This window comes from Scatophagus argus, chromosome 18 (genome assembly GCF_020382885.2).
Source record: "Scatophagus argus isolate fScaArg1 chromosome 18, fScaArg1.pri, whole genome shotgun sequence".
Taxonomy (NCBI): Eukaryota; Metazoa; Chordata; class Actinopteri; family Scatophagidae; genus Scatophagus; species Scatophagus argus.
Window position 1 is genome coordinate 1,607,437 of NC_058510.1, and position 11,031 is coordinate 1,618,467.

Consider the following 11,031-nt stretch of genomic DNA (forward strand, 5'->3'; position numbering starts at 1 on the left):
AATTATTATTATTATTGTTGTTGTTGTTGTTGTTGTTGTTGACCAGAAGAGGGCGTCGAAGATTCCAAATTCGAAGGAGAAGAAGCACTATATCAAGTAGAAGAGGAGGACTTCCCAGCATGCAACTCGACGCGCGAATTTGACTTCTGTTACGCTGTTCGAAACATTGTTAACTTAGCATATTGTTGTTATTATTAGCTGCGTCAAAATATTTACGTAACAGTTCGTCCCTTCAAGGCTCTGCGTGTTTCGTGGACTCGTTTATTATGTAAGTTTTGCTGGTGTTGTCGTGTAGTTTAGTGGCTAACAAACGTTAGCGCTTGTTGCTGTAACTTTGTGTTGTTTACAGGCAGGGAAAAGCTGCTAAGTGCGCATAACGTAAAAGACTCAGTTTATGTTTCCCGTAACCACCGAGAAAGACAAAGACATCAGTGTTTTGTTGTGAGTGTGTGTGTGTGTGTGTGTGTGTGTGTGTGTGTGTGTGTGTGTGTGTGTGTGTGTGTGTGTGTGTGTGTGTGTGTGTGTGTTATCGGCTTCAAAGTGTCTCAGTGGCAAACGTCAAGTGTTCATCTCGTTCGACACTAGTTAGCTGGACCGACTGACTGGACTTCAGCAGGGCTGAGCCGGTAGCATAATGTCGTGCTTGTGTTAAAGCAGACATATGCAGTAACTGCTGCTGTTGCTAAACCCTGCTGTTTGACTGGCAGAGGCCGGACTGGCTGTGGAGGACGATGAGCAGCGGGACACCCAAACCAGCTGACCTCTTCGAGGATCTGTGGAGGCGGCTTGGTGAAAGCCACCACGACGCCCTGCAAGGTAACTGCCCCCTAATGTACCGTGGACGTCCGTAACGCTTCGTGCAGGATACACAGCAGTCAGAGTTTGTCCACTTACCTTCTTTGTGTTATGTTTCCCGCTCCTCGACGTTGCATTTGTGGCTGTTTTTAGAACTGGAGACAAAAGTGAGCAAGTTGAAGAAAGAGCGCTGTCTGTGAGTACATATAGTCATGATGAGAATAATGAGTATTTTGGACCCTGGCCTTAGATCTTTGAATAATATAAAGTTTTGTCATTGCATGTGTTTTCTGCAGAGATGCTGAGAGACTTGAGGTGTTTTTCAATCGCAGCCAACAGCTGAAGGAGCAAAACAAAAGCCTGCAGGACGCCATCGGTCTCCTGGAGAAAAGGTGACTTCCCACACAGCAGGGTAACTTTGTAGGAGCAGTTTGTTACAAAGACCAGCAAACATATTGTCCTGTCTTTCCAGGCTCAGAGCAGGACAGTGTGATCGTTGTGGCATCTTAGAGGAGAATCTGAAAAGTCACCAGGAACAGAATTTGCGCCTCATCGCCAAACTGAGTGAGCGTTCTGGTCGTTCTTTTTAATCCCACAGTCGGCTACTGCGCCCACAAACTGCAGCTCACCATGACTTAACAAAAAAAAAAAAAAAGTTTACTGAGGCTTTGTGATTTGGGACAATGTAAATAACACTGACTTGATTCATGCTCTGCCAGTGTAGATGCTTGAGTTATTACAGAAAATAATGCGTTTACAGTAACATTAATCCTTTAAAAGTGTAGTTTAATATGCCTGATTCACAATATAACACCAAGGAAATGACAGAAACACGTAAGAAGCCACATTGCTTTAGTAAAATGTAATTTAGACCCTTTTATTTACTTACTTTTATTTTCAGTGCTCCTGGAATAATGTTGTTAACTGATGTGTGAAACACTGTTGTGTCATTTGTTCCCCAGGCAATGAGAGAAACTGCCTCAAGGATGAAAACAGAAAACTACATTCTGAACTGCAAAAATTAAAGATGTCTCGGTAAGCTCCACGTTGGAAAAAATGAAATGTTTTTATATTTTATCAGTAGTTTTTCAGTACAAGCTACCCGAGACGAGTACAAATACTGTAAGACTTGCAGTGAAAACATGCACCCCAGTGGTTTCACTTCTGCTTGGATTAAAAGTCAGGTTTCTATGGGAGGGCAAGTTTACTGCTCAGACTTCAGTGAGTTTTGAAGCTGTGGTCTTCTGCAGAGGAGTAACCGCTTCCAGTGAAGTTTCAGTTCCCAGTTAAGCTCTGCAGGTGTCGTTTGTATCAGCTCAGAGCTCCGACAGACCTCATCCCCAGAGCCAGAAGAAGGCATCATCCCAGACTCGCCCATCCTGCCGAGCTCACCGCCTGTGGCCAACAAACTGAAGAAACGCAGAAATGTCGGGAAGCACGTTCGCTACGCAGAGCTACCTCTACCGCAGTGTAACAACTCGCTCTTCAGTGGTCAGTCTGCACTTCTGTAGTCACACTTTTAATGCTCATGTGTCCCAGCTGAAGGCTCCTCTGACATGTCGTTCTTTCTTTAAGAGCTGAAAAACGAGCCTGGAGGAGCAGAGGTGCTCGTACCAAACACGTGTGAACTGGAGACGTCGCACATCTCACGTACGACTTCACCCTCTCCCGTTATATCATCTTTATTTTAGAATGAAACGTGAAAGCAGGAAGCCTACTTCTGGTTTCTTTTCTTTACGACTGCAGTTCTTATTTCACAGTACAAACACCAGGTGTACAGAGATACGATCTGTCACCCAACCCAAATCCAACAGGGGTCGACCTTCATGTTCGTTTCCTAATCCAGTCAGACAGTGTTGAAGCGGAGGCTGTAACGGCCGTCTGGGTGCTTCAGTGTGGGAGAGCAGATAAAACCTGACACTCTCCTGATGTATAAAGCTCTGGACAGGATTTAAACTATTTAACTTTCTTCTGGTTTCTAACTGAGCAGGAATCAGGAACCACATTTATTTCCTTCCGTTAGAACCCGTCTGTAAGACCTCGATGAGGGCTGTACTACTTTTATCTGCACAAACACACCCATCACATCAGCCTGATTCACATGCTGAAGCAGCGCAGGAAGAGCAAATCCGCCTCAGTACTCAGAGGACTGATGAACTAATTAATGAAGAGTCAAAAGTGCCCTCTTACATCATAAGCCGTCCCCTTTGCCTTCATCTGATCTGGAGCATCACAGATTATTTTTAGATCTTCTGACATGATTTCTGGGTAATAAAGTTTTAGGAAGATTGTGTGTGTGTGTGTGGTGCTGTGACTGTTGGGTCTCGTTTCAGGTGATGTGAATTTGAATCTGCAGGACGCCGTAGCAGAAACCTGCGGCCTTGACCTTCTTCTTGCGCAGCCTCATGTGGTAGGAAAGAGTGAATCGTCACGCTGACATGCAGTCCTGAGCAGTTCCTCACCTCACATCAATCACATCAATCCCCATATTTTTCCCAGAGAATCTGCTGTCTGAATTTTTTAATTACATTTTAGCACAGGCAGTTAAATTCTTTCAGCTCTTTGAATTGTGTCTGAAACTTTTCTTTATTTTTTTATCCTCAGAAAATGGCGACAGCTGCAGGCCACCAAAGCAGCTCAAAATCTTCCTGGAAGTTTGACGTTTGTTTCAAGTAAGACTGAGATCAGCTGGGCGGTTTTTCATCGTACGTGTATAAATTTAGACACAGCAGATGACACAAATTAAGAATTTAAAGCCATTTTGTGTTGAATTTGAAATGTGTGGCACTAACCTGCAGCCCTCACCCGCCGTGAGTTCTAAGGAAATAGTTCACCCACAAAGTGAAAATCAAGTCATTACCCCCTCAGCTTCACGCTGTTGGAAAGACGGCTGACGTCTCTTAGTCCACAAAACATTTCTGGAGCTTCACAACAAAACGGCGCTCTGCTGCACAGCTGACAACCCTTCAAAGTAAAGCACGCGGATGCTTTAGTTCAGCACCACCATGTTTCTTTCATTTAGCCGTTTCCTGAGGACTTTGACTGAATCTTGTTCTTTGTTTGTGCAGTCAAGTAGAATCTGCTCCAGTAACACAATCATTTTTGCTTCCCTGCGTTTAGGTCTAAACGCCCCTCCCCTTCGTCCACGCTGATCCACAGTCCAGACTCGACCACGGAAAGATCCCCATCGCTTCTCCCACGCGTCAGACGCTTTTCAGAGGACGTCTCCATCAACAAAGCGAAACGGAAGAAGGAGGAAAGTGAGCTGGAGGTTAAAGAGGAGAACAAACAAGGAAACCAGGAAGTGGTGGACAAACAGAAGGAAGGCAGACACATCCAACCTGAACTGATCAAACGCACCTCCTCATCTCTGAGCAGCCAAGACATCAAGAAGGAGCCACTGGACATTAAGGTTAGACAAAACTCCACAAGGCCTGAATGCATGTGACTTTGCTAAAATCATACTGTAATCCACCAGTTTGGAGTGAAAGTTCAGCTGTTTCCTGTGTCCTTTACCAGCTTAATTCATCTCAAAAAGAGGCCTCCACCCAAAAGCCAAATGTTTCCTGTTTAAGTTCTGCTTTCAAAAAACCAAATGTTGGAGGACGAGCAAATAAAGACGGCGGCGGGAAGAGAGGAAACCCCTTGGAGGAGCTGAATGCCTCACATGACCAACATGAAGAAGAAGAGGGTCAGTTTTTTGTCCTGTCGCTGGCAGACTGTCTCATGGCCCACATTGTAGGCTGGCTGTTGTTCAGGGTGCAGTGTGGAGGATTTAGGGACAGAAATGAATTATAATATTCTTAAATATGTTTTCATTGGTGTATAACCACCTGAAACTAAGAATTATTGTGTTTCTGTTACCCTTGACTGAGCCTTTTACATCTAAAGAGGAAGCGGGTCCTCTGGCGGGGTCCTCTAGCGGGGTCTGCCATGTTGCACTGCCGTAGCCCAGACTTGTAGGGACCTTTCGATGTGCTTCGCAGGCTGGTTGGGTCACAGAAGAGACCAAAATGTTCATAAATATTGCAGCAGAGAGTTATTGGTTATGCAGGTCACATCTTACTCACTGGACCTTCAAGTATTTCTTTTTAATTATCAGCTGAATCTGATGTGGCTGTGCTGACTCTGCTCTCACAGCTGAAAGGAGGCCCAAAGAGGAGCCCAAAGTGGAGCCCGCGTGGAGCGTCGACCCTGCGCTCGCCCTGTCCATGTACAACAGCGAGTGGACGGGAGACGAGGTAGAGTCACATGACCTGATGGACGACAGCAGCTCGAGCTGTCTCAGAACTCTGTGCTGCGGATTAGTGAAGCCGGTGTGTGTTTTGATTCCTCGTCATCTCTCTGACGCAGGGCTGTTTGTGTTTGTCTCTTAGCGACAGGAAGATCAAGCGAATCGTGGCGATCTGGAAGACACGGACAGCACCTGGGTCAGTCACAGCTTGCTCCAGCGTCGGGAGGACGGGAGGGACAACGTCTGCGGTGAACATCAGCCACAACTCTTAGAATAATTACCGAACTGACTCGCACTGTTGGGTTTTGGTGAATTTCTGTGACATGTGTTGAGAGGAATGTGTCTGCTCTTCAAGGTCTGGGCGAGAAGGCAAATGACAGCTTGGATATGATGTTTGACACCACAGCTTACGGGGACTACAAGTCTTACAACAGTTCACACTTGGGCCAGAGCCAGCAGTGCGATGACGACAGTGATGAAGAGGAAGAGGAGGAGGATGGTGGGCTTTTAGATTTGCAGAAACTGTGTTTGTCATCGTGTATTTCAGTATGTCAGCTCTTTAATGTTTTAATCTCCCAAATCAGAACAAGCTCCTCATGAAAACACTCTGAGCCAAAGAAAAGAGCGCAAAGCAGGGTGAGTGACGCCCCACAGCAGAAACCGGTTTCATCAGCTGTAACATGAACTGATTCTGGTCTCCAGACGATAAATTTCCTACAAGCCAAATTCTGTTTTTCCCCATCAGACAGCCAACGTTCGCACACGTGGCTGTGGTCCGCAAGAAAGACGAGAGAAGAAAACTGAAGGGAACCACCTGCAAGGAGTGCGAGACTGTAAGCATTTTGACCGTGAAGCCGAGTGTTTGATCGCTGATTGGACTTTAACGATGTTTATTTCCCACAGTATTACGCTCATCTCCCCGAGGAGGAGAAGCAGAAGAAGCTGTCTGCGTGTTCCCGCCACAGGTTTCTGTATGTTCCTCCTTGTACTCCTGAAAACTTCTGGGAAGTCGGATTCCCGTCAACTCAGACGTGCATCGAAAGAGGTAATAAAACGTTTTTTTTACTCTTCATTGAAACCGTGGAGCAGAAAGCCTGAACCCATTTCACTCTTACTGTGTCACAGCATCCCATAACGTCATCAGCACTACACACAGAGGGCTGACACAAGTTACATTTAAGGCTGTTTTAAGACCTCGTTCTCATCCACACTGAGGGAGAAAACCCCTTGGACAATGTTGGAGAGATGACTGATTATTGGTGCTTTTATGAAGTATTAATATGATGAGATTTTGATAAATAATCATCAGTAATGTGGACACAAAGCAGACAGTAAAACAGAACAATCCGCTAATGCAGCTTTTAAAACCAGCAACAGATCGAGATGTTTCCCAGGCCTGACTGACCCCTGAGCTCACTGCCACATTCAAATAAACTTTATAGAGTCAGATTATGGGATTTTAGACTCGCAGAACCCTGATGCAGACACCAGTGATCCTACAGTCATGAACCCTGGGATGTAATCTTCCTTCCAGGTTACATCAAGGAAGAGAAGAATCCACAGGCGCGTCCTCGGAGAAGACAACCATTAAACGCTTTATTCACCCCAAAGAAAAGACAGCCGGAGGACTAAAAACCTGAAAATGTTTCTCGTGCAGCGTTTTTAAGATATTCGGCCCATTTGTGGACTTGATTCTGTGTTAAAACCGTGAGTTCAGGAAAGCTCTGTGGTATTCGGTGACCGTTTTAATGTGGACCAGTTTTAAGTGTTTCACTTGTGTTTGGTCTCTGTTCAGTTTTTGCAGACTGGGGTACGTTTGGATAAATAAAAATGAGCGACACGTACGTAGTGAGCCGAATGAGTCACTTTGGTTTGCTGAATTAATAAGAGCACACAAACATCAGTTTATTTGGTCAGAAGATTATCAGAGCGCAGATTAGAAAAGACACAAAGAAGGTACAAAAAACACTTGTAGAAGACACTGAAGTGACGGTTCAGTCTCATCACGGCTGAGATTCTCTCTCAGAATACACCAGCAGGGCCTCCCCAACGTGACTGATGACCACACTGGAAGCAAACAACACGACCAACCATGAGCGCTTTGAACGTGACCCGTCTGGTTCCGGTGGGAGGTGAGGAGGATAAACTAAAAACAGTCCCTCAATAGGCAGGTGACGGACTTACCAAAGCAGAGCTGGAACATTAATGTCCATGTAGAAGATAAACGGGGAGAGGAACATGGCAGAAACCTGCAGGGAGACCGGAGTGGAATAATCTGCGACCGTTCACTCAATCAATCGGTGTCAGATAATCGTTTTACTAATTCCATTTCAGTCTTTTGATGGCGTGGATTGTGAATACTAATATATAAAAACATGACAGTCACCTTAGACACAAAAATCCAGACCCCAAAGTGCTCCAGCGAAAATCCACTTCTCAGTTTGGCTGTGGCCAACAGCAACAAAAACCCCAGCAGGGCGCTGAAACGAGACACGAGGAGGCGTGAGGCGAACGCCGGAAACAATGAAGTTAAAAGCGGTGACGTTATTCGGCGTGAGCCCTCACCTGGCACAGCAGCCGTAATGAAATGTGTGGGATTTCAGGGAGGGGAACTCCAAGGCACCCATGAGGTCACCTGCACAGGGACAAGGACCCGATAAAGACCCGAACACAAGGTACAAGCGCACACCTCTGATCACATGAAGAGGAACAAGGTGTACACCGGACTGCTGCAACGTTTGCTATCCCGACGTGAACCCCGACATGAACCCGGCTCGCCTACCTGTCGGGTGAGCGGCGAGGCCCAGCAGCAGCACACTGTGACAAAAAGGCAGGAAAAGCTGAAATTAGTCACCGATAACACCTGAAGCTGCACTGCTGTTTGTGCTCAAACAGTCCTGTGACATAAAAGATTAAATTAAATCCCATCACTGCACAAACAAATCTCCTCATTAAACGTGATGAGTGTTTACTCAGAATACTGCCAGCAAGTGAGCTATCATTTATATTTATCACGCAGCTTAATTATGGCTTTTCTAAACAGCAGATTGATTCAACAACTGTGACCATTTGTGTGTCGCATGAAGTCGTGGTGACAGTTTTATAAAACCGTCTCAGAAACAGTTGACTTCTCAAAACAAAGACATAAATACGCACTCGTTTTGTTTAAAACGTCAGATCGCTGAACCTCGTCAAATCAGTTCCATCCTTAATGTGCTTATGTATCAGAATTACTTATTCTTACCTGAACAAGTAGTTAATGCACTGCTGTTCAAGGTCACTGCGATAAAACAAGACAAAAAGCGTCTTCAGTGAACTGCTGCCGTGTGACAGCGTGCAGCATTAATTCATTTGGTTCAGTGAGGTCTAACAGGCTGAAGTTGAAAAATGGCTTCTTATCTTTTCTGCTGCACGGCTTAGAAAACTTACCTCAAATTACTGGTTTTGTGGTGAACTTGAAACACCCTGTAAGCACCTGAGGGGGAAAAAATAAGATAATCATTTTTAGGATGAAAACTGATCCTGATGAGTCTGATGCTTAATGTCCACGTTGATGATGATCATCTTAAATACAACCTTTGCCGTCTTTCATCATTCTAATCTATCATGTACCGGCTTTTGTCGCATCCCACGCTCTTAAACCTCCCACCGATTGTTTCTTTAAATTATCTGTGGTGTCCCTCAAGGCTCAAACGTGGGCCCGCTGCTCTTCTCTTTGTGAAGCTGTCTGTCTGTGTGTTCTTGGTCTTACCGAGACAGAACAGATGACCGGCAGCCCACATGTAGCCACTATAGTCAAACTGCAAAAGAAAGAAACGCCAAACGCATGTAAACTGATTTGTTGTATTCGTCCTCCCACGTACAGTAATTATAATTATTTGATTGAAATGAGCACCTGAGGGTCACAGAAGGGCAGGTTGATGGCTGAGAGCAGCATGAAACATAAGCTACAAGAAGCACATTTAAAGATGTCACCGTGTTAGCAGCAATAATTCTTCTCTGAGAAATGCAGTGTATTTCCTCGTACTGTAATACTGCCAAAAATGTCAACATCTGGATACAAAGATCCATCCAGGCTAAGGAAAAAGGATCACAAACCTGATGTGTTTCAGGTATTGCTCCTTCTGCCGATGAAAACAAAGATTTTTACACATCGAGATGCGTCGTGGTGCTGGTTAAAGCTCGTACAAGATGCGACTGTTGGAGGTCGCGGAGCAGCGGCGCCTCCTTTGTACTTCATATTCCAAAGGAAGGGACTGCATAAGCTCACATACAGCAGGCGGCGCAGACTCTTACCTCTTTATGGACGACCTTCAGGATTATGTAACTAACAGCATGAGAGGAGTTCTGAAGGGTGAAGAAGAAGGGAATGTCCTGCACGGGGAGAAGGAAGAACTGTGATGTTACGCTGCGCAAGGCAACAGACCTCTAGATCATTCAGGGACGTTTGCAGCTTACAGAGGACGTACTATGCGTGACAAGGCCCTGGAACCAGCATATATGTTGCCTACAAACAGGAGGGAGCCTGGCAGCCAGGATAGAGCAGCCCACCTGTAAGACGAACCCATCGATCAGACCTCTGCTGACTGCCAGTGAAAACAGTAATGTGAGCTCTGAAGGTGTACATGAAACGCACCTGGTGATGCGGCTCATCTCCACCCATCCCAGCTTCCCGGAGAGCAGGAGGAGGACGCCGCCGATGAGCGTCTGCCATCTGAGTGAACACAAACGGCAGCTTTTCTGGGTGTGGAGTCTGAACCTCATCACGTGTTTGTCATTGGCGTAACATTAATCAGCATTCTCATTCAAAACGATTTATTTAGCTCATTTTTTAAATGACAATAAATAAATCAAAGACTTTTCATGAAGTATGTTTGACCTTCTGTGAAAAGTCAAGTACAGTTTTGAGGTATCCTTATAATTCAGGGGCAAATATTGTATTTTTAACTGTTACTACTTTATTGTTTGACAAGTTTAGTTACTTTGCAGGTTTACAATGATAATACAAAATACAATCAGCAAATTAATGATGGTGTGATATTATAGATTAAGATTAGGAGGAGAAAAATCAGTAATTATAATCCAATAATATGACTAACATTCTGCATAGTGGGTACTTTTACTTTCAAGAAATGGTTTTGGTACTTTTACTTAAATACAAGATCTGAGTACTTGTACCTCTGTCGCCCTTCACATCCTGTGAATGAAGACTACTCACCCTTGAAATAATGTTGGATATGTGAATTTTAACACCGACAGGACAAACTGGGAAAAGAAAAAGAATAAAAACACACACATTTCAGGCTGTGGGCTGATCATAAGCAAAGCAGCGTGGCAGCTCGTCAGTGTGACACCGGGAGACGCTGCATCAGTGGAACCAAACTCAAACTTCTGCCAATTCAGTTGGTCCCTGACCGTCTGCAGCAGCACTTCACTTTAATGATACATCAGTTAATGTGCTGTTATTGATCTCATTCGCTCATCGATTCGGCGTACTGTACACCCAACAGCACGACGTCTTTACAACCCGTTCGTGTCCATTTCCTGCAGCTGCTTTCTACCAAAGTAAGAGTTGACTTTTGGTTGTTCGTGCTGCGTCGTTGGGTTCGCGCCTGATACGTAATAACAATTCAAATTCATGTTCAGTGCTGGTTTTAATGCTGGGTCACACTGCAGTTTCCTGCTGCGAAATAAAATACAAGAAGATCTACTGAAGGGGTTTAATGTTAAATCGTAGGATGAAAGTTACCGCGTCATCCGACTCGTTTTAGCTCGAGTTAAGCACCTGGTTCCAATCTTCTCACCTTGTTTGTGAAACACGATACGACGAAAACGACGCTAAAAGCGAGGCCGGCGACGTGTCGTCTCCACTGCATGTTGAGCCGCCGGCACCGCGCAGCAGGGACATGATTCCCAACAGGACATGAGAACTACAGCCCATTCATGTCGCCTGTTCCAAACACTTCAACAATCGGAAACTTCCCTCAGGTGACACGTCACGA

At 45.1% G+C, this 11,031-nt stretch overlaps 2 protein-coding genes across 4 annotated transcripts; one reads left to right on the top strand and one right to left on the bottom strand.

The window, feature by feature from the left end:
• The first annotated feature begins 85 nt into the window (after positions 1–85).
• On the top strand, positions 86–6,891 carry rbbp8 (retinoblastoma binding protein 8). Of its 2 annotated transcripts, none has more exons than XM_046370734.1 (19): positions 86–268; positions 590–816; positions 949–991; positions 1,092–1,187; positions 1,268–1,359; positions 1,758–1,830; positions 2,111–2,286; positions 2,371–2,445; positions 3,129–3,205; positions 3,400–3,467; positions 3,916–4,207; positions 4,315–4,486; positions 4,936–5,036; positions 5,172–5,277; positions 5,385–5,528; positions 5,614–5,665; positions 5,775–5,862; positions 5,933–6,074; positions 6,564–6,891. In XM_046370734.1, exons 2-19 carry the CDS (start codon positions 732–734, stop codon positions 6,659–6,661), a joined length of 1,980 nt encoding a protein of 659 aa, XP_046226690.1. In that variant the 5' UTR covers positions 86–268; positions 590–731; the 3' UTR covers positions 6,662–6,891. The 2 variants fall into 2 exon arrangements, with proteins under 2 accessions (XP_046226690.1, XP_046226689.1); XM_046370733.1 differs by having other exon boundaries at positions 87–268; positions 708–816.
• An 18-nt stretch (positions 6,892–6,909) lies between these two features.
• Positions 6,910–11,027, bottom strand: LOC124049289 (transmembrane protein 241). 2 transcript variants are annotated; one of them, XM_046370735.1, is made up of 15 exons: positions 10,834–11,027; positions 10,248–10,294; positions 9,666–9,743; positions 9,499–9,580; positions 9,326–9,403; positions 9,128–9,153; positions 8,925–8,976; positions 8,781–8,829; positions 8,459–8,504; positions 8,274–8,309; positions 7,812–7,846; positions 7,595–7,664; positions 7,416–7,509; positions 7,214–7,304; positions 6,910–7,096 (listed from the first exon to the last, which is right to left on the bottom strand). In XM_046370735.1, the coding sequence occupies exons 1-15, from the start codon at positions 10,903–10,905 to the stop codon at positions 6,966–6,968; spliced, it is 987 nt and encodes a 328-aa protein (XP_046226691.1). In that variant the 5' UTR covers positions 10,906–11,027; the 3' UTR covers positions 6,910–6,965. The 2 variants fall into 2 exon arrangements, with proteins under 2 accessions (XP_046226691.1, XP_046226692.1); XM_046370736.1 differs by having other exon boundaries at positions 7,214–7,278; positions 10,834–11,024.
• Between the last annotated feature and the right edge of the window lie 4 nt (positions 11,028–11,031).